The sequence below is a fragment of the Camelus dromedarius genome, chromosome 26 (genome assembly GCF_036321535.1).
Source record: "Camelus dromedarius isolate mCamDro1 chromosome 26, mCamDro1.pat, whole genome shotgun sequence".
NCBI lineage: Eukaryota > Metazoa > Chordata > Mammalia > Artiodactyla > Camelidae > Camelus > Camelus dromedarius.
In genome coordinates, this window is record NC_087461.1 from 13,780,176 (window position 1) to 13,804,113 (window position 23,938).

At 39.1% G+C, this 23,938-nt stretch overlaps 1 protein-coding gene across 1 annotated transcript in view; it reads right to left on the reverse strand.

The window, feature by feature from the left end:
* The window catches only part of MYO3A (myosin IIIA), a 191,732-nt gene that overhangs the window by 82,906 nt on the left and 84,888 nt on the right, over positions 1–23,938 (reverse strand). The window contains exons 14-17 of the mRNA XM_031444637.2: positions 23,651–23,853; positions 14,867–14,965; positions 14,663–14,777; positions 4,273–4,399 (exon numbers count right to left, since the gene is read on the reverse strand). Of these exons, the coding sequence (XP_031300497.2) occupies positions 4,273–4,399; positions 14,663–14,777; positions 14,867–14,965; positions 23,651–23,853 (544 nt within the window). The remainder of the gene's footprint in view (positions 1–4,272; positions 4,400–14,662; positions 14,778–14,866; positions 14,966–23,650; positions 23,854–23,938) is intronic.

The following is a 23,938-nucleotide window of genomic DNA, read 5'->3' on the forward strand; positions in this document are numbered from 1 at the left end:
TTTTAAGTATCTTTTGCAATATAGAAACAAATTTGCATAAAACATCATGACATTCATATACTTTTTACCATACTACTTTTCAGTTACATACTTCAATGACAAAAGTCTGCTAAAACTTGTTGCCTGAACATTTAACATTTAATGTTAATTAAATATCACAGGGGATTTTAAGTGAATAGCACTTAAACTCAGTGAGCAAAATTCATTTTTGAATATAATAAACATACTTAACCCAAACTATTTCACGTCAAGCTAATCTTTCAAATCAATTATTCTCCTTTTAAAAAAATTTGAACACTTTAAATATACATTTAGCATTTGGGACAAGATATTTCTTGGTTATATGGATAAAACTGTGGAACCTTATTTAAACAAAATAGTTTTTCACTCTGTAGAAGCACTATAGGCTTACTGCAGAAACCCTACCTTCAAAGAAAAATTCTGCATTTCTTTTCCTTCTGGGCATGTTTATTATCATTATTCTGCCCATGCATTTTATCCTAATGTCTTAAGCATTTCCCATTTTGTTGACTATTGTTTAATAAAATTTAAATTTGCTGCATAATGTTCTGCCATGTATCATAATGCATCAAGTTTTTGAATTTTATTTTTTATTGAAGTATAGTTGATTATAACATTAATTTTTAAATAGCTGGATGTTTAGGTTATTTCCATATGTTCACAATTGTAAAGAATGCTAGGATAAATCTTTTGGGCATGAATCTGTGTTCCTGATTTGTATTATTTCCTTAGCATAAATTGCCTAAATTCTGCAATTGGTTCTGAGTGTATAAACATATTTAAGCCTTTTAATACATACTGTTTAGTTGCGCTTCAAAAATTCTGAACCATTATTCTCGTATCAGCCAGATGAAAGCTAAATAATTTCAACACAATTTCATGGACACAGGATTATTATTTTTAAAAGTAATGCTTTCTTCTTTTAATTTGTTTTTGATTCCTAGGGAAGCTGAATACTTTCTTTTCATATTTTTTATTAGTGATTCGTCATTCTTATTTTGTGAACTGCCTTTTTTCACTGATATATTCATCTCTTCCTAATCAATTTATAAGCCCTCTTTACAGTTTAAAGAGAATAATGATATGTATGCTGCAAATACTTTCCCTCATTTTTTCATTTGCATTGCAATTTCATTCTTTTTCCTTTTTTTTTTTTTTTAGTGTGAAAGAGTTTTAATTTTTATGTAGTCAAATCTTCATTTTCAAAAATCATTTCTGCTCTTGGTTTTCTGCACATAGAGTTCTTTAAGTCTTTTTTCATCTTAGGATTATATAAATACATTTTGCTCTGTGTATTCATTTTATTTATTTACTTATTTGCATTTAAGTCGATACATGTTTGGAATTCACTGTGGTATGTGGTGTGTGAGAAGACTTCAGATTCCCTCTCCTACAAATGGCCACCCAGTTGGCTGTCCCTACAAAACTGATTGCCCTAGTGATTTGTAATGCCATTTCTGGGAATTCCACTTGCATCTGTTTCTGAACAATGTCTCCTATTGATTGGTATGTCTGTTTCTATTCCCACGTTGTTCACTCATTCGACATATTTATTTATTTATTTTAAACTTTTTTTTAATTGAATTATAGTCATTTTACAATGTTGTGTCAAACTCCAGTGTAGAGCACAATTTTTCAGTTATACATGAACATACATATATTCATTGTCACATTTTATTTTTCGCTGTGAGCTATCATAAGATCTTGTGTATATTTCCCTGTGCTATACAGTATAATCTTGTTTATCTATTCTACATTTTGAAATCCCAGTCTGTCCCTTCCCATCCCCTGCCTCCTTGGCAACCACAAGTTTGTATTCTATGTTTATGAGTCTGTTTCTGTTTTGTATTTATGTTTTTTTTTTTTAATTCCACATATAAGCAATCTCATATGGTATTTTTCTTTCTCTTTCTGGCTTACTTCATTTAGAATGACATTCTCCAGGAACATCCATGTTGCTGCAAATGGTGTTATGTTGTCGGTTTTTATGGCTGAATAGTATTCTATTGTATAAATATACCACCACTTCTTTATCCAGTCATCTGTTGATGGACATTTAGGCTGTTTCCATGTCTTGGCTATTGTAAATAATGCTGCTATGCACATTGGGGTACAGGTGTCATCCTGAAGTAGGGTTCCTTCTGGATATATGCCCAGGAGCGGGATTCCTGGGTCATATGGTGAGTCTATTCCTAGTCTTTTGAGGAATCTCCATACCGTTTTCCACAGTGGCTGCACCAAACTGCATTCCCACCAGCAGTGTAGGAGGGTTCCCTTTTCTCCACAGCCTCTCCAGCATTTGTCACTTATGGACTTTTGAATGATGGCCATTCTGACTGATGTGAGGTGATATGTCATTGTAGTTTTGATTTGCATTTCTCTGATAATTAGTGATACGGAGCATTTTTTCATGTGCCTATTGATCATTTGTATTTCTTCCTTGGAGAATTGCTCGTTTAGGTCTTCTGCCCATTTTTGGATTGGGTTGTTTGTTTTTTTCTTATTGAGTCGTATGAGCTGCTTATATATTCTGGAGATCAAGCCTTTGTCAGTTTCATTTGCAAAAATTTTCTCCCATTCCGTAGGTTGTCGTTTTGTTTTACTTATGGTTTCCTTTGCTGTGCAGAAGCTTGTAAGTTTTGTTAGGTCCCATTTGTTTATTCTTGCTTTTATTTCTAATGCTTGTGTAGACTGCCCTAGGAGAACATTTTTGAGATGTATCATTTGACATATTTATTTAGTGAGTGTGTACTACATGCCTGGCATTTTACCTGGGGATATACTACTAAGTGCAACACTTTGTATGACAAACTTCTAGTCCTGATGGTCTTTATCCAGAGGGAATGGGAAGTTAACCAAGAAGTATAAGTGGGCAGAGGGACAAGGAAGGGGGAGGGAGATTGCAGGAACCCACTTATACATGTGTTAAGTGGTTTCTGAATGACTTGTGGGGAAAGTCCTGGAAAAGTTTGAGAACTAATGTGGAATAAACAACTGGGCAGTCGCTTAGTTTGGGTGAGACATGATGTTGTCTTGGATGAGAGTGATGGTGATGGAGATAAAGAGGAAAGGTCGTATTTGGGAGAGAGTTATGGGATAGAATGGACATGGTTGAGACCATGCACCTGTAAAATCATCTGGAAACATGGCCTTGGCTTGGAGATAATTCCTTGTAACTTTAATTATAAATTATTTTAATGTAAATTAGTAAAATTTCTATTTTCCATGAGTGGCTGTTGCAGACTGTGCTTTAATTCATTTTAACTATATTCCTATTAATACAAACCATGTGTGATCCATATAACTGTCTAATGCTATATGGAAATAGGTTTTCAGTCATCAAAATCAGGTTTTAGTTTAGCAGTTTCTAAGTATACTCACATCTACAACATATCTTGTTGGAGCTCTTCTATTCGTTGGTGATAACTCTTCTAATTATGATCAGATGATGAGGGTTGAATCTTATTGCTCGAATTTTCTGGTTATTCTTTCCACTTTTGATAACTTAATACCTTATGTGCCAATTAAGTTTCCTTTATATGTGAAAAACCAGAATGGTTTCCAGATACCTGCCAGTCATTATATGCCAACCTCAGACACTTGTTCTGCTATATTACCAGGCTGGTTTCAGGGACTCAGGGGGTGGAGATGATGGGGATTTCATTCATTTCCCAGATTATGAATGAAACAAATCTGAAATTGTGAGGGCACATGCCAATATTAAAAATAAAAAATAGGGTATATTCTAAATAAAAAAGCTTTGCCACTGGAAGGTATCAGTGAGAAACCTTAAATTATTGAAATAATTCATCAAGTTGCTGGTAAGAGAAAAGTTGATTTGAAGCAAATACCATGATGTACTTCTTGCATAGAAAATGACTCCAAAATTAATCAACCCAAGATGAACGTGTGTAAAAATACCCATCCAGTATGAAAATAAATAGTCAAGTCTTTATTACTTTTAAAATGATAGAGATGCCAGATCTACACAATAACAACTTTAAGTCTTTTTCAGATCAGTTTACTAAATTTTAATTGTGTCTTCTGCAGTAATTAGTTAATTTGTAGGCATGAGATCTGTTTATACTGGACTTTAAAAACTTCATTTTACACAAATTGAATCTGAGTATTCTTTTTTAGGATTCCATAAAAGTACAACTGCTTAAAATGATCCTTATGTGACACTCGCACTATGTCATCAGACTTTTTTTTTCAACAGTTCAGTTTTAAATGAAAGATAATAAAACTCACAGTTCTCCAGAGCTGCACGATTAGAAATGTGGCTCTTGTCAATCTGATGTTCAGTTGCCACAGAAGAAAATTCAATGTTTCCAACATTCAAGATTGCAGCAAGTATACTGTACACACTTCCAAGTTGCTGAAACACAGCACAGAAAGGCTGTAAGCATAACAAGGCAGAGACCATGGCTGTGGACAGACTGGGGAAAGAATCTTTAGGCTCCAGCATAACAAAGTCATCCCATGGACTATGACGTCAAACTAAGAGACCCAAGTAGGCAAGGACCCAACTAAGCTCGGCCTTCCTAGTAATTTTAATCTTAGAGGTGAGCATGGTGCCTAAAACACTGAGTAATTAAAAACATTTTATGAATGCAAATATGAATAAAAAATAGAAATGAAAAGCAGCCCTCAGAAGAAGTAGAAAACCTAATTCATTAAATTAACATAGATTAATCAATCCATGTAAAACTTAACTTCAGAATGTGATGTGTCCATTTCCATGTGTTCATTTTCCTTGAGGCCCCTCAAAAGCGAGGCTATATGTGTGGATAAAGGAGAGTTAAGGAAGAAAAATAAAAAAATCTCAGCACCAAAATCAGAGGCTACGTATGGTTTAACTAGGACGTCAGAAATCTGGACTACAGTTTAGAGTTTATAGTCATAAAACCCTAAAGTACATCAAAAGTACGTTCAGAAATACATTTACAAACACATAAATATATATTCTCATCCAGTAGTTGCCAAACCCAAGACCTGCAAGAGAGATCAGTTGGTGTAGCTCTGTATTATTCATCTTAAATAGTTTACTCATCTTCCCTTCCCGCACCCCCCACTCCGGAGATTACAAAAAGATGATTCCATTTGCTTTATAATCCTTCTCACTCAGTCTCAACCAGTGGCTTCCAGGTCATCCACCATCACCTTGTTAGTATCTCCTTGCAATCTTGGGTGATATATACATATATACGTACAAGAGCGCGTGTGCACACACACACACACGGCTTCTTGGAGGCACTGGAAGAATTTTGTCAAGGAGTCTATGGTACTTCTAGGTGTCATTCCAATCATGTTCATGGTTCAGTGAGGTACAGGACAGAAAAAAATCCTTTATCATTTTCTTACATTGCTGTATTTATTCCAGCCCAGCTCCTGCACTTAACAGAAACAATGATCCCACCCACTGCAACACCCCACAATTTTGATGAAACTGTATATGAAAACAATCTTTGGGGATATTTATTCATTCATATATAACAAATATATACAATGAATATAATAAATATTTAAATGAATATATCTGTTGAGTGAATAAATATGTATATAGCTATATATTCACTTATCCAATAAACACATATTTCATGCCAGGCACTGTTTTAGTCAAAGGGGCTTCAGCAGCAGGCAAGACTGATGATCCTTGTTCCTTTGGGGGATTCAGGCAGTGGGAAGGCAGACATTAAGTAAATAAACAAGTAGCTAAACATGACATTTCAGGGGGAAAAAGGGGCTATGAAGAAAGTAAAACAGCTGTATTTTAAACTGATGAGTCTGGTTACTAAGTGGAACAGATGGAAACGTGGAATAGTCAGGAGGCTACTGCATTCATTTAGGTGAGAGAAGGCAAACAAAGACTGAGAGAAAATATTTGCAAAAAACACACCTGATAAAGGACTGTTATCAAAGTATTCAAAGGACTCTTAAAACTCAACAATAAAAAAAAAAAAAACCCAAACAACACAATTTAAAAATGGGCCAAAAATCTTAATAAACAGCTCACTGAAAAAGACATGTAGATGGCAAATAAGCACAAGAAAAGATGCTCCACATCATATGTCACCAGGGAAACACAAATTAAAATCACAAAATAAATACCACTGTGCCACTATTAGAATGACCGAAATCCAAAATACCGACAACACCAAATGCTGGCGAGGATGTGGAGCAATAGGAACTCTCATTCAATTGCTGGTAGGAATGCAAAAATGGTAGAGTCACTTTGGAAGACAGTTTGGCAGGTTGCTACAAAACTAAACTTACTCTTACCACATGAACCAGTAATCGTGCTCCTTGGTATTTACCTAAAGGAGTTGAAAATGTATGTCTACATATAAACCTGTGCCTGGGTGTCTGCAGCAGCTTTATTCATAATTGCCAAAATGTGAAGCAATCAAGATGTCCTTCAGTTGGTGAGCAGATAACTGTGGTGAACCCTGACAAGTGAATATTATTCAGTACTAGCAAGACTTGAAAAGACATGGAGGAAACATAACTGCATATTGCTAATGAAATAACCAATTTGAAAAGGCTGCCTACTGTAAGATTCTAACTATATGACACTCTGGAAAAGGCAAAACTATGGAGACAGTAAAAAGATCAGTAGTTGCTAGGGGTTAGCAGGGAGGGAGAGATGAGTAGGCAGAGGAGAGGATTTTTAGGGCAGTGAACCTACTCTGTGTGATACCATAATGACGGCTACCTGTCATTATACATTTGTCCAAAGTCAAAGAAAGTACAACACTGAGAGTGAACCCTAACGTAAACTATAAACTCTGGATGATAATGATGAGTCAACGTAGGGTCATCGGTTGTAACAAATATACCACTCTGGTGTGGGGTGTGAATGGTGTAGGAGGCTGGGGGTAGAGGGGGGACAAAGGGAATATGGGAAATCTCTGTACTTTCTACTCAGTTTTGCTGTGAGCCTAAAACTTCTCTAAAAAAATGAAACCTTAAAAAAAAGGTTATATAAGCAAGACTTAAGAGCTTAAGGAAAAAATTAGGTACTTGGTTTTAAAATCATTAATATATGGAATAAATTATCAAAAACATGCCTTCTTCGAACATTAACAACTCACAGGTAAACTGCCTGGCCTTAGTTTTGTTTCTCCATCAGGATCAGGGTCCCAGCTAGACTCCGAAATGTGATCGATGCACAAACTCAGCCTCTGGCTTGATGCCCCTTACTAGTCCCTTGGCCTCTGGTCTTGCCACTCTGCAGTTCATCTTCCATACAACTGTCATAGCAATCTTCCCAGCAGGCAAACCAGATCATCTATGTCTCCAACTAGCATCCTTCAATGGCCTCTACTCCCTTAAGGATAAAGTTCCGACTTCTTACTAAAGCACCCAAAGAAGTGCCTCTTTGGTGTCTGGTGTCTGCTTGACTCTGCACCCTAATTTCCAGCTATTTTCTCAGCCAGCCGAACTCCTTACAGGTTCCCACGAATTCCACATTACTTTCATCCTTTAGTTCCAGCTCATGTGTTCTTTCCCCCATTCTTCACACATAATCTCTTCTCAGAACTCTTCACTGACCAACCACCAGACTTCACGTTTCTGTACCATTCTCTATTTGTTATCATAGAATTGGCTCCACTTTATTAAAATTATGCTTAGTGTATGTGTCTTTTATCAGATGATAAACTCTCTGAGGATGGAGACCATGCCTAATTCATGTCTCTAATTCTTAACATAGGATCTGGTAGACAACTGGCACTCAATAAATGCTTGTCAACTGTTTTCTTTTGTGTCAGTCAAGTGACAATAAAATTTCCTTCACTTTCAAAACAATCTCTCTCGTATTTGTCTTGAAGTCTTTTAATCTGTGTCTCACAGTTTCTGCTTATCCTCCTCAGATTTTTAAAAAATTGTAACTGTCCTCTTCTTTTGGTCTCAGGCTTTGCATCCTGAATCAGTAGTTAGATTTTATGAGGCCAAGAGACCATATTAAGCCAAGTTGTTTTCTTCTAAAAGCCAATTAACTCCTCTAAGTGGTAGAGCCTTATAGTTGGGAAATACATGATCCTCTTTCTCTGATTTTGTTCTGGGAATGGAAGCTACAGCCCAGGCTGGATAGACTGTGTTTGGTGCAGGGTTCTTTGGGTGACATGCACCAAGTCCCCTCTTAGAGCCTCAGCCCACACTTGTCACCTAACTGAAACCCAAGAGAAGGAAGGAGAGGGGGAAAGATGCATGGACCTCAAAGCAGGTGGGGATCACCATGGACCATGGTGAAGTGACACCAGCCCAAGTTGGGGAACGTGGCCCTTCCCAGTCTAGTCCAGGGAGAGACAAGGTCCTGATGCTGCCAGTGAGAAAGGACAGGGAAGGCAGAACGGAGAGGATCAGGCTGGGCAAGTACCACAGGACGGGATGCTATGGGAGCCCACATACCAGGCAAACAGGAACTGATGAGAAGAAAGGAGAAGCTGAGCCATCAGCATTTGCAGTTGTTTGTATATAACAAATATTAATACGTTCTGTATGCTTAGGCTGAATTTTGCAAATAAATAAAGCAATAAGGTGACACGAACAATTTGCAAAGATCAGAATGAAATTAAATGGCCTTAATTTTAGTCACAAAATCAAAGATCGTGAGATTAAGAAGTGGCTCAAATAAGCCACTCCTCCGCCCTCCTTCTACTGATAAAGAAACTTAGACCAGAGAGGCTTAGTAATTGCTCTAAAGACAAACAAGCAGTGGCCAAGGACTTTAACCCACAGACTCTGACTCTTTGGTACAGAATTATTTTTATTTTAATCTACTGGCTTCTTTGGTCCTGTCATTCCATTCAAATCACCGATGTTCGTTGAATTATGACATTCAAGAACTGTAACTTATTTTATGCATTTTGAATGCAGACTACTAGGTATCAAATTATTGTTTTTAAATTAGTATCAAACGACTAACTAAAAGGGACTTCCTATGCCCCATGCACCCTGATTAAAACCGATTTTTGAAAATGAAATATTTCACAGAAATTCAATACCTTGTGTGATGCTTTAAAATACTTCAAAATTTACTTCACAAATATTATTTGATCATAACCAAAGCCATAACTGATAATCCAAAGAGAATGTACTAGCTGGTGATTTCAGACTGTCATAAGGAATGTAAGCAAAATTAAAGCAGGAAGAAAAGGCTTTCTCATCTTGGACAAAAGACATATGACTTTGTGCAAAGGGAAACAAATAAAAATTCGTGTCATGATACGATAGAAATTGCCTCTAAATGAGTTGACTCATAAAACTACTCATTTATTTTAATGATTTATTTTTAAACTATGGCAGGAAAATGGCTTAGGAAATCATTTATGTTTTGAAAAGTTTTAGAGGTTTTCCAATTTGCGTTATTTTTAGAGAATATTCAATTTTGATTTGCCTGTCAGTTTGCCAGGCGTGTGCTGAATCACAAACGTACAGGTGAACTGCAAACCCGGGGAATGTTTAAAGGGACACACACATCTTGGGTGCTGTTGACACCAACCAGAGAAAGACAAGGGGAGAGAGAGAGAGAGAGAGACACTCTCTATACTGGAGAGTCATCCAACCTGTGCAGCAGTAAAATGTGATGGTGGCAAGCTGTGCTTAGAGGATGTGAAAATTGAGCCATTTAACTTGATTTTGAAGGCTGCCTCTTTCCAAAACGAACTTGAAGCAGCTACAGACCAAGGACATACCCAAGAAAGCCAGTGAGAGGACATGAAAAAATCAGGAGTGGGATAAAAAGGAAGTAAACACCCGCTTGGTTTATTCTACTGTCAGCAAACTGGAGCCATCTGCCCTGTTAACTGTCTGAGGCCCTGCTTTTAGGTGGGAGACCACCCTGTCCTGGGAGAGTCACCTTGAACCAGACTAGAAATCTGCACAAATTACTTAGAAGTGACTGTGCTTCAGCTCCAGAAACAGATGTTATATTTTTCCTAATTTATCCTAAGCTGTGTGTCTGGATGTTCAATAAGCATTGAGTATGTTTACATTTGGACTGTACAGTTTTACATAAATGAATTACACTTGTCACTAGATGCTAACTGCAGGACTGGTTTCATTTTAATGTGACTAAACATTACTCTACCAGGTGAGGGAGAGGAGTTAAGCCCCATATAAGTGAAACATTGCCTTTAATGACCGAGACGGAGAAGTGGGGAAAAAAAAAAACAATTAAAAATGGTTCCCTGTTTCTGAGACAGCAACCTCTGGGGGAAAGAACTGGTGAGAAAATGAGCTCTTCTGACAAAAAAAAAAGGGAAAAGAACTACAATGGGGCCCAGCCTCTGGTGGGCAGCAGGTGCTGTACAGCATGTTTCTGGGCTGGAATATGCTCTGAGATCCAACTCACTGCTCCTCTTTTCCCGTAACCAGGCAACCAACGGGGCCAGATCACAGTCCAAAGGGGCATCGGCCTCTAGCAACATCCATTCTACGACCAAGGACTGGAGAAAGGAGCTGCTTTCTTCTTTATTTGCTGCACCCCTTTCTGCTTTAGGAGGCACGATACCCTCTAAGGGCTTGAGTTAACTTGTCTCCACAGGTACAAGCTGCCGGTGATGGCAGCATTAGGGGCGGCGGGGGAGGGACAGCGATGCAGCAGTAGGGGAGGAGGCAGATCTGAATGTGAATTTTGGCCAATGTTACTGAGGAAGATGCACCTGGAAGCAGCCATGACCAGGAAGGGCTTGGAGCGGGGTAGAGCTAAGCTGAAACTGATGAGCATCAAGCTAGTCTGACGGAGCAGCAAGCATCCTATTTTCAGTCCTGCTGCAGCTGCTCTAGGTGTTATATAGTGTGCTAACACACGGGGGAGGACGAGATCTTGATCCCTTTCACCCAGAATGAGAGTGAAAGACCCAGGTGGTCACCAGTGAGGCTTGGGACCTCAGAATTAGAGCGAATGAATGTTACTATGTCTGGACCAGGGTGGCATGTGGAATCACCTGCAGTGTCTCCCATGGCTTGTCTGAAATCTCCGGGTGACAGTCATACGTCACCTGGAATATGGGTGACACTCAGGCCTTTCAAGTCAGGGCCTTCCTCCCCAGAGCTGATCCAATGGCAAACACACTTATTTCCCTAGGTATAAAGCCATCTGTTTCATTAGGAAATATATTAGGGTCATTTCTGACACCAAAGGCAGTCAGGTACAGTTGACAACATAGCTTTCAGATGGTGTCCACCACCCAGACCTCATGGTGCACACAAGGGTGTACATCACTCTGCTTTTCCCGTGAGATGGCCACAATGTGTTCTGCAAGCTCAGGAACCTCCCAATTGTTCTCTCCTGTTCTGTCCTCACCGTTTTCCTCCCAACTCTCCAGCAAAGGCTGCTACTGTTCAAGCAAACTGTCCTGTCCTCACACATCAGTCCAGTCACCCTGCCAACGTTTGCTGCCACAGTGGCTTCTCCTCCTCTGCCTCCCTGCCCTCCTCCTTCTTTTTTTCCCCTTCTTTCTTTTGTGAGAGTGGAGTAGGGGAGTGAGATTTATATACTGGCCCTTTAAGAAATGCATCTGTCTCACCTGTAGAAAATTCTCCGCAGTAACATTACAGCTAAGAGCAAAGTCTGCAAGCTTTCCTAAAAACCTTCAGCAATCTTATCAAACAATGGATTCTTTGTTCCATTTTACAGCCTAAAAGCTATTTAATGCATCAACAGAGAGAAGGTCCTGAATCATCTGCTTCCTGCCTAGAGACCTCTGCAGAACCACTGAGCTTCCTGATTCGAGCTGCAGTTTAGCCAAATTTCCAGGCAGCCTCTAGGAATCCATGGAAAGAACGCACCATTCAGAAATAAAGATGGTTGAGCTGGAGCTTCTACTGCTAAACCAAAAGGTGTTTCAACTTCAGCTCAAGACTCCCCGTGAGTAAAGTATGTGCCTAAGTATGCATTCAATGCTGGCCTGCCCATGAATCTACAGTATCACTTCCCTCTTGTCCACATAATTCTCAGTCTTCTGGCAAAAAACCGAGAGCTCTGGGAAAGTCATGGTAATATTCTTCTCTGGTCCCAAGAGGAGTTATTTCTCCTACCTTGGTCCTGAAAACAGCCTGCCAGTTCCCCTGGGCTCCCACAGCTCTCACCCACCTCTCCCCATGACCAATCCACTTGTCTAGAAACAGAGTGGCATTCAGAATTCAGAATTAAAGGAAGACTCTAAATTCTGGGGCTGTAAAGGCAGCCAGGTAGGGAGTCTTCCCATCAAATGTGAATTCCTCTTGGCTATGGAGAAAGGCCACATCAGAAAAAGCTCTGAAAGTTGAAATGTGTCCTGATGGACAAAGATCACTGTGGTTTACCAAAACCACTCCTGAAGGTAAGGCCCTAGTTTCAAGACAAAAGAAAGCTGTTTATCTATCCTTCTTCTCCAACCTCACCCAGCTGGCAGAGATCACATCTCACTCCCTAAAATCAAGGTCTTAAGGAAGTCCTCCCCTCAGCCCTGAGTGAGGAGACCCAAGGTGTATGGAACCAAAGGCTTTCAAAGGAAAGTCAAGACTGGGGGGCCACCTGTTGTGGAAGCTGTCAACAGCAGAAGCTCCAGTATTTGGAGAAAACACACTAGTAGCAAACTTTTCTCTATGCTGAGAACAAACACAGCTTTAGAAATACTATTCTCTAGCAAGCAGATGCATCAGTGGACTAACAGTTATTGCAGACAGCCTTCCGTTTTAAAAGGGAGTTCACAGTGCCTTAAAAACATGCTACAGAATGATTAAACTCAATAACCTCACTGCACGCAACTTGAATGATTCTTGTAACATTTCACTTCTATCAGCATCTCTACATTTCACATCCTCCTGATCAAATTTTCCAAATTTTTGGAGAAGAATTAGGTATTATTTTTAGCTCAAGCTCTTAGCAGAGATTTGATAATCCAAGAAATTTCAGTATACTGCTTAAGCAGACATATTAACTGTTTCAAGTTGCAGGAGTGTCATTTATGAAATGAAATTGAAATCAACCAACTGCACATTACTTTCCTGAAAGAGCTCAACTAAAAGCCTGATTCACATTCAGAGTGAAGTGCTCTTTTTATTGCAGGGCTGAAATAACACAGCAAACAGTAAACCGCTAAGAGCAGAGCCTGAAAGCTTCTCTAAAAGCCTTCAGGAGCCCCTATTAAACAAGATACTTTGTTATAAAAATTAAAAAATACAACCTATGACACAGAAAGAAATCTTTATTACTCAGGGGTAAATTTGTAGCCTTAAATGTTTCCATTGTTAAATAAAGAAATAGAGGTACCAAGTTTTCTCCTTAAGCAAAAGGATAACACAAGAAACCAAATGAATACTTGATAAAAATATAAAAAAGCAAAAATCAATAATACAAAGAATGTGCTTTGAAGGATGCCATCAAGAAAGTAAAAAGACAACAAATGAGAGAGAATTTTTGCAAATCATGTATCTGATAAGAAACTTGTATCTAAATACAAAGAATTCTTACAACTCAATAATAAAAAGACAGCCTAATTAAAAATAGGCAAAGACTCTGAACAGATATTTCTTCAAAGATTTATAAATGATAAAGGACCAATAAATACATGAAAAAAAGTTACAGCATCATAAGGCTTTAGGGAAATGCAAATCAAAACCACAATGAGACACCACTTCACAGTTGATAGAAAGGCTATGAACAGATAATAATAAGTGCTGAGGAAGATGGGGAGAAATCGGAATGTTTATACCCTGCTGGTTGGAATGTAAAATAGTGCAGCTACTTTGGGGCACAGTGTAGGAGTTCCTCAGGCGTTACTCCACGACCTGGCACTTCCACTCCTAGGTACACACCAAAGAGAAGTGAAAACTCACATCGCACAAAACTTGGACTTGGATGATGGCAGCAACGTTATTTATAATAGCCCCAAAGCAGAAACAACCCAAACGCTCATCAAATGATGATGCCTGGATAAATAATGTGAGGTAAATCCAGACAATGGATTATTTCTCAATAAAAAGGAATGAAGTACTGATATCTGCTACCGCATAGATGAACCTTGAAGATATTATGCTAAAGAAGTCAGTCACAAAGGGTGACATATGGCATCAGTAAATGAGTGTGGAATGTCCACAATAATCAGATCTAGAGTGATAGGAAGTAGAGGTGGGATGGGGATGAGGAAGGACTGCTAATCACCAGCCTGTCGCCTTTTGGGGTGGAAAATTTAGAACATGGAAATATTCCCAAAGTGATTATGGGGGTGGATGCACAGCCTCATGACTGCATTAAGTGTACACTTTTTAACGGCTGACTTGTACAGATGTGAATTATACCTTAATAAAGTTGTTAGAAAAACAGATTGCGCTAAAAAAGAACATGAGACATGGTTACAGTTACTCATTTAAATAAAATTTCATACATATGTGGGAGATGCAAATGCAAGTAAAATAAAAGATTACGAACAAAACCATTTGGTTCTATCTTAAGGTCATAGTTTCTTCATGTAGAAGGTAAATATAATTCTAGCTATTTCATAAGGCCATTTCAGTAATTTAAAAAAAGATCCATGTAATGCCCTCAGCGCCACGTCTGACATATAGTGACCACTCAACAAATGCTAACTCTTACCACTCGTGACGACAAAAAGACACTTCCTGCAGAGGTTCACGTGTCTTTCACACTCACCTCCATTGTAAAGCCGATGACCTTGAAACACTGCTCAATTAACTCATATTGGGATTTATAGAAACTATTATTCATCATGTCCTGTACTGTTCTGATATGGTCATTTTGCAGGTATCTGAAAAAAAATATGAAAGGATAGGTGAAAATCTGAAATTAAGTGGAAAGTGGAAGCAGTATTTATGGAAGTCCACCCTGCTTTGTTACCTGGGAGGCTTATTTTCTGGCAGTTTGTAAAGGGCTAGTTTCTTCTTTTCTGCCAAACCAGCGTAGACGTAGTAAAAAATATGAAAATTTTTTTCTCCACTGAAAAAATAAGACATTTTCAGGAAGGCAGTTAGTAAGAATATTTATCACTTGCTGAAGTTTCCTGGCAATATAATGATCAGAACAACAACTGTTAAGTGCCCACGTCGGTGTCCCAGAATACTGGAGTTTGCCTTTCTGTAGTTGCGACTGTTGTTATTTTCAACAACCACTGTCATCAAATTCCAGATACTGCTGAACACTTTGTATAAGCGTGTCTACTAGGCACTGTTCTAGGCACTGGGGATGTAGCAGGAACAAAACAGTCAAAAGCCCGAACTTCTTGGAGTTTACGTGCCAGTGGGACCAGACGGAAAAGGAAACAAGTTAATGATAAACAGAGTGTGTCGTGCCAGATGGCAGTATGTGCTGTCTGATCTCATCTACCTGCCATAATCCATTAGGCAACGTTCCCGCCTAATGAGACCACAAGAAGGAGAAGAAAGAGAGAAAGGAATAGAAGTAATATTTGACACAATAATGACTGAGAATTTCCCCAAATTAATGTCTGATACCAAACCAAGATCCAGGAGACTCAGAAAACACCAAGAAGGAGAAATGCTTAAAAAAAAAAAAGACACCTAGGCATATCATTTTCCAATTATAGAAGATAAGGAAAAAGATAAAAGATAAAGAAGAAATCTTGAAAGAAGCCAGAGGGAGAAAACCACCTTACCTGAAGAAGAACAAAGACAAGGATTACATTTGACTTCTCATCAGAAATCATGCAACTCAGAAGCGACGGGACTGAAATCTTTAGTACCGAGAAAAGAGAAACCCACCTCCCTCCAAATCTATACCCCATGAAATTATTCTTCAGAAACTAAAGAGAAGTAAAGAATTAGAAAAACAAAAATTGAGGAAATTTGTTGCCAGTAGACCTGCCTTGGAAGAAATGGTAAAAGAAGTGCTTTAGAGAGAAGAAAAACAATGTAGGTCAGAAATGTGGATCAACATAATGAAAAGAAGACCATCAGAGAAGGAATAGTGAAGGTAAAATAAATACGTTTTCTTATGCTTAATTGACCTGACAGGTAAGAGTTAGTTGAAAACAATAATAGCAACAATGTATTCAATTACATATGCTTATGTGTATGTATAATATATACATACATTTATAAATGCTTATGTATGCTTAAAGATAATGATATCAAAGACAGCAATGACACAAGGGATGGGAGAGGGGAATTGGGATTATTTTGTTATAAAGTTCTCAATATCTGTGAAGCACTATAGAATTATTTGAAAGTGGACTTGGGTTAATTGTAAAAATATATTAAAAATCCTAGGGTAACCACTAAGAAAGCAAAAAAAGAAGTATGACTGCTATCCTAAGAAAAGAAAGAAAAGAGAATTACATAACATGCTCAATTAAAACCACAAAAAGGCAGAGAAAGAGTGGAGACAAAAATAGGAACAAAGAATGGGGGCAGCAGTTAGAAACAATAGCAGTATCAAACACGGTAGATATTAATCCAACTATATTAGTAATTAATTTGAACATGAATGGTCTAAATACCTCAATTAATCAAGACTGTCAGAGTTGATCAAAAAACAAGATCCGACTATATGTTGTCTATGAAAAATGCACTTTATTTATTTTTTAACATTTTTATTGAGTTATAGTCAGTTTACAATGTTGTGTCAATTTCCAGTGTAGAGCACAATTGTTCAGTTATACATGAACATACATACATTCATTGTTGCATTCTTTTTTGCTGTGAGCTACCAGAAGATCTTGTATATATCTCCCTGTGCTATACAGTATAGTCTTGTTTATCTATTCTACATATGTCTGTCAGTATCTACAAATTTTGAACTCTCAGTCTGTCCTTTCCCAGCCCCCTCCCCTCTGGCAACCGCAAGTTTGTGTTCTATGTCTATGACTCTGTTTCTGTTTTGTATTTATGTTCATTTGTCTTTTTCTTTCTTTGAAAAATGCACTTTCAATACCAAGACACATATAGATTAAAAATAATGGATGGAGAAAAATATACCATGCTAATGCCAATCAAAAGAAAGCAGGAGAAAAAAAGAAAAAAGAAGCAAAAACAACAACAAAAAAACCCCAAAGACAAACAAAAAAAAAGGCTTAAATTCTTTAAAAAAAAGTACAAAAAACAAAACAAAACAAAAAGAAAGCAGGAGTAATTATGTTAATTTCAGTCGAAGCTGACGTCAAAGCAAGAGAGTTAGCAGGGATTGAGAAGGGCATCATTTATAGACTTTCCTGAAAATTCACATATAAAAATACTTCATACAAAAGTGTACTACTTGATAAAGTGATTAATGTGGGTTCCTGCTCCTCCTTGTTAATATTTCAAAAAGAAGGGATGCATTTTGAAAGAGAAAAGTATCAGTGCTATTGATTAGTATGCATTCTGGGTTGAGACTGCCCCCCGAGTCTGGGAGGGCATAATCCCGACACCCTGGAAGAAAGTTCCAATGTCCAGGAAATCAAATCTCTTGAATGCGTGGGTGTGAGGGAACAAGGGGTTGAGATAAAATGGCAGCAGAGGGAGGGTCAGCATTTTTTAGCAATAAAGTACTTTTTAATTAAGGTATGTGCAGTGTCTTTGTAGACATAATGCTATTGCACACTTAACAGACTACAGCACAGTGTAAACTTTTATATGTACTGGGAAACCAAGAAATTCACATGACTTGCTTTATTATGATATTCACCTCATTGTAGTGGTCTGGAACTGAACCCACAATATCTCTGAGCTGTGCCTGTACTCAGCTGAAATGAAAAATGTGAACTTAGGAGACAGTGAGAAGCACATCTCTGGTTGTCAATCACACAGAGCTATCGGCTGAGGCCATGATATCAAAAGAAATTGCTAAGTGTGAGAATACAGAGAGAAAAGAGAAATGCTACAATAACAAAGCTTTGGTAAGTGCAGTGCACATTTAGGGAATGGATGGATGAATCTAAATCAGAGAGGAAAAACTTAGAGAGGTAGAGGAGGAAACAGGAGGGTCCAGTCATAGAAGCAAAGACAGGTGTTTCAAGAAAAGGGGTGTCCACACGCGGAGGTGCTGAAGTGAGGATGGCAGCATTCTCTACAGCTGGCTGTATGTGCATCTTCCACCCCCTGAGCCATTATTTGCGGCAGTCACAAGTAATGCTTCGATGAACACTAGCATTGGGCATGAGTTAAGGTTAGAACAAAACTAAAAGTTTAGTTCTTTGTCTTTTCTCACCACAAAATAATGAAACTTCTCTAAGACAGGCACAGCATATAATTTAGTTCGCTTTGTTCTAATGGAATCACATTGATTGCTCTCTGTGCCACACCTTTAATGATGCAGTGTGCAATTAGAGAAGTGACTCATACACACAGACACACAAAACTGGTGGAGTTCTCTTTAATTAGCAGTTTGCATTTACTGAGGGCTGTAATTCGACAGGACCTGGAGATGCTATAGGAAACACACTGACCTTCAGTGGATAAACAACTAGAGGATTAAAGGAACAGGAAAATAAGTCACCTCTGAAGATTACCCATCTCGTGTCCCACTTTAGCTACATGAAAGCGGCACTCACAGAAGGCACAGCACCGTAGCGTCCCGCACAAGCGGGACCTGGTTCCCAGGTCAGGATGGCCTGGGGACAAATGTGGGGTCTCAGCAAGCCACCAGGTAAAACAGCTGGCCCTTGAACAACACGAGTTTGAACTGTGTGGGTCCATTTATGCATAAATGTTTTCAATAAGTATAAAAAAATGTGAAGAATATCGTGTACAAGACTTGGAGTGGATAACCGATCTCCACATGGGCCTAAAGTGAGTGATAGTTAATGTAAAATGAATAATGTTGATCACTCTGTCTTCAGAGAATTACGTTACCATACAGTATGCCTCTCTCTCATAACTGGAGAAACTACATATCAGCCTATTGTCACAAAGTGGTTTTTGAGACAATGCACCGAAGTTCCTAATACTGTATTGTGAATATGACTGAACTATTGTATGCCATAAAATTTTATAAGATTCATTCCTTAGCATATAGACCAGGCTACCGTGAGGCAATTGTATTGACTACACGAGGTGACATAAGGCAATCTGATTGCTGCCTCTTTATGATCAGCGCATGAACCGTTATACCTGTAAATAAATATGCATTTCTTTCTCATATTATCTTTTTGTTTTTGATGTCCAGTGTCAGCATAACATCTACAGTGTTTTGTATCAACTAAGACAACACGGACACAGGCACTGATGGGTGATTCGTCTTGTCAACAGAACACATAAACTTAACGGCATCGATAAGTGTAGTCCTTTAAATGTATTTTCTCTTCCTTATAATTTTCTTAATAATATTTTTTTCTCTAGCTTACTCTTTTGTAAGAATACAGTATATAACACATGTAACATACAAAATATGTGCTAACCGACTGTTTATGTTACTGGCAAGGCTTCTGGCCAACAGCAGGCTGTTTGCAGTTAAGTTTGGGGAAAGTCAGAAGTTACATGCAGATTTCTGACTGCAAGGCGGGGTTGGTGCCCCTAAACCCCCTGGTGTTCAAGAGTCGACTTATTTCTCTGGCTCTGGCCCTACCCCCACTGGGGACCCTCTAATGCTTCCTCAGAGTCCCACCCAGCCATTGGCAGGAAGACCCTCCAGGCTGTCCCGTGTGCCCAGGACCCTGGGGATCACCTGTGCAGCCAAGGCCTCTAGCACCTCAAAACTGTGGCAAAGTCCTCACAAGGCAGGGACTTACCCGACCTGGGAAAGTCAACCTTGGAGTTGCCCTTCACCAAAGGGGCCCGAAATGAGGCTTGGAAAAGCAACAACACAGCCTTGCGTTTATGAAGCTCCACAGGGTGTTCATGAAACAGTGCTTCCAGCTGCTCATTGTCAGTACCGCTCCCTCCTCCAGGACTCCCTTCTCCAGGATGTCCCGTCTCCTCAGTCCCCCTCCCTTGCCATCTCCCTGCCCACCCCTCGCAGAGGAACTTGCTGCCTACTCTCCTGAGAGATGAGAAGCCAACCAGCCCTGTATCAAATCAGACACGGCTCCCAGGAGGCCAGGCGCTGCTCGTCCCGCTCTGTATCTCCTGCACTCAGAACAGCTCCTGCACATAGTAGGTACCCAATAAATGTCTGCCACATGGGTGCATCAATGAATAAATGGTGGGCTTTGGAGTCAAACAGGGAGACATGGGTTCAAACCCCGGTTCAGTCACATATTAGCTTTTTGACATTAGGCAACTTATTACAATATATTTGGTCTGTTGCCCCCTGTATAGGATAGACAATAATACCCTGTCACATCTCTGAGGGAACAGAAGAGATTAGGGACGTAAAGTACAAAGCACAGTGCCTGACAGAGTAATTGCTCCATAAATAATATTTTCGCCTTCTCCACAGGAGAGCACACACGTGCCATTCGGCCGATGTCTCCCGTAGCGTCTAGTTAAGTGCCGGGCACGTGAGAGAAACGCAGTCAGTCCTTGGCTGAACTAAACTGTAGGAACAGGGGAAAACTGCGGTGAAACAGCTACCATTTACATTTACGAGCATTTTACAGCGTTGACGTTAAGATGCTTCATTTTCTTCTTGGAATTGAGTCACTTCTTTTTGAAATGTCCTCTTTAAAGTCGTCTACATTTTAGGAAAGGCTGTCAGTCACAACTTTATGATAGTCCTATCACTAGAGATACCATCATTGGAAGTATTAAAAAAAAATGGGGTCAGAGATTGGGGTGGGATAATGTGGGAAGAGGCAAAAAGAAAAGCATTTATTCCATTAAGAGAAAAGGTAAATTCCTTTTTAAAAAATAATGGTCCGCTCCGGTTCTTCTCTGCCACCGCAGATTCTTCTCCGCTCTTTGCCTTGCTAGCTAACCTCCAGAGACGGCAACACCCACCCGGGCTCCCCTGCTCTCCGGCTTCCCGCTGGGTTGGGCCGGGAGGAAGCACAGGCAGGAGCCTGCGGGGAGAGATGAGGAACGAGGTCGAGGTGTTCCTCCGCTTGCTCGCTCCCTCCCAGGAGCGGTAGAGTTGGCTCTCAATATCCACTGGGTTGCGCATCCACGGATTCAACCAATCGAATCTGTGGATGCGGAACCCGTGGACCCGGAGGACCCAATCAGCATCCACGGACTTGGGCACCCGTGGAGGGAGCGGGCTCCGGAACCAACGCCCCGCAGACACCGAGGGACAACTGTGTTCCTTTGGGCAGCAGCTCCCTACACGCAGTATCCTCTCCCCCGCCCTGGTTCTCACCAGGCTCCACGGAGTGTTCCCACGTTCTGCCCTTCGGACCCAGGAGCAGCAATGATTTCTCAGTGCTGTTCATATGTGGGTATCTCACCGTTTCTTCTTGGTTCTTTGATGCCCTCTACCTCCTCTCAGTTAAGCCGTTTGAACTGGTTCTTTCCTTTCAGTCCCCAAATTACATAGCACAGTTATATTTACCAACTAAGAATTCTTCTATCACATTTCTGATATTTTCTCATTTAAAGATCATTACAAAAAGCTTCTCTAGAATTTAAAAATGCAATTCAAATTAAGTAAAAGAAAAAAAAATAGATGTTAAAAAAAGACCCTGGAAAAATAGAAAAATTATACGGCTAATGTGCTTGAGTTGTAACTGAGATCTCTATCAACCTGATGATGAACTGGAATTTGGAATACTTTTCACCAATAAACAATGTTGTTAAACTATCGTCTGTTAGGCCAGCTGAAAATAAGCTTACTTACTTAATAGTATGCCTAAAATATAACCCTAATTGTGCTATTTCCTGGACTTGATGATGCAATGGTTCAATACGGATAAATGAGATTATTTTTATGGTTACAAATCCACAGCCTCAATGTGTAGCCGCAGAGGGCACCGCTCACATGGTATTCTACATGCAGGTGCAGCAGCGCAAGACTCCAGAGAACCCACTGTGAATGGTGCCCCCGACACTTCGCATCATGGCACCCCATCTAAATCCCAATACTTTAGCATCTTAGGTGGACCTTCCCCAAAGGCCAGAAGTACAGAGTCTTACATGGTTATGAGAGCAGGACAAATTGTTTTGAGAACCAGTTATGTCTCTACACCTGCATAAGACCAGGTGGTTCCTCCTGGTAAGGTTGGCAAAGGCACTAACAATCATGCCTACTAAGTCCTGGGCGGCTGCACACGTTGATAACAGTAGCGGCTATTTACTGACATCTTCAGTGTCTCATGTACTGTGCTACATGTTATTTTATTTTTATTTAAGTATAGTCGATTTACCATGTTGTGTTCATTTCTTGTGCACAACACAGTGATTCAGTTATACATATATATTCTTTTTCATATTCTTCATTATAGGCTATTACAAGATATTGAATATAGTTCCCTGTGCTGTACAGTAAGACCTTGTTGTTTATCTATTTTATATATAGTAGTTTGTATCTGCAGACCCAGAACTCCCAATTTATCTCACCCCCACCAGATGTTATTTCTAATCTCCACACAACCATGAACACTACAACTGCTAATAAGGGCTTAAACTTCACAGGTTTCTTTCTGTGTGCTCCTCACTGTGCTAAACACTCTACAGGCATCTTCTTAATTAACAGGTAGGGACCACTGCTACCCCTTTCTAAAAATGAAAAGCTGAGGTGCAGGGAGGTTAAGCACTTCAAATTATACACACAGTAAGTTGCAGAAACAAGATTCTATAAGGGTCTTTAAAGTTTAAATAGCTTACCCAAGGTGAGTAACATTTCATGGAACCACCATTCGAAGCCATCACTGCCTAATAATTATCCTTACACATTTAGAATTGAAGACCAGAGGATAACTTTCCACATTGAAGGCTGAGCTCGGGAGGTGCCTCCAGGCAACTTACATTCACAGTTTACTCATAAACTGAATGACAGGAAATTTGAAGGCACTTATATTAAATACTAATGCACTAATACCTAACAACAGCTTATGTTTCCAGGAATTTAACATACAACACATTACTACCATAATGTAGATATGTGTAGCACAAAACCGACATAAGAAAAACAGAAGACTCTAAATTGCCACAATTAAAAAAAAATAATATAAAGACCAGGGTACATATCCAATGTTGTGATTATAGTTTTTGCATATGAACAACAAACAAGGATGTTTTGGAATCATTAGGACAAGAGAGACACTGCCAATTGGAATTCATTCAATCTAAACATACCAAAATACCGTATTGGTGGCTTAAATCAACCGGCAAGAAAAAGGACAATACAATAAAGCCCCTTCCTGAATTTTTTTTTCGTACCTTGTGTATAAACATTAAGAAAAATAGAATTAATACAAAGATCTATTTATATATACCAGCATTTAAGAGAAAGACTTGTTTCTATTTAAATTTCATATTAGTTTTGTGTAGAGAAATATATTATCTCTTATTTCAGAAATGGCTTTAACTTATCCTGTTAGTACCTCTATAATGGGTTGGGCTTTCTGTCTAGTTTCATCAACTTTAGGCTATTTATAAACTCCTCTCCTGGATGTGACACACGAGAGAATAGGCAGTGCTGAGGGATCTCTGCTTCCAACAGTAAATGGCTCACACGTAGCAGGTAATCAACAAAATTTTATTGAATTTTTGTTGAAATTTTGTTAAATGATAATATGTTTTATTATTCAGAAAAGCATTATCTTTGCTTATGTTTTCCTGGGAAATAAGCAAACATGTGACACAAACTTACATGGCTTGGTGGATAACTCGGGATTTCTCCAGAAGGTATTCAGAAATCTGTGCTCCCACAACAGCTCCAGAAGGGGTAAATTTCATTTCTAAGTATTTTCCAAATCGGCTGGAATTGTCGTTTATAATAGTGCAGGCATTGCCAAAGGCTTCCACCAAATTGTTCACTTGTAAAATCTTCTCTTGCAGGGTTTTGTTATTAGCCTAGAGAAAATGTCAAGATATTTAAAAATTTTTTTAAATTAATTTTGTGTAGAATGAAAGGTCTTCTCTTTGATAAGCACTTTAT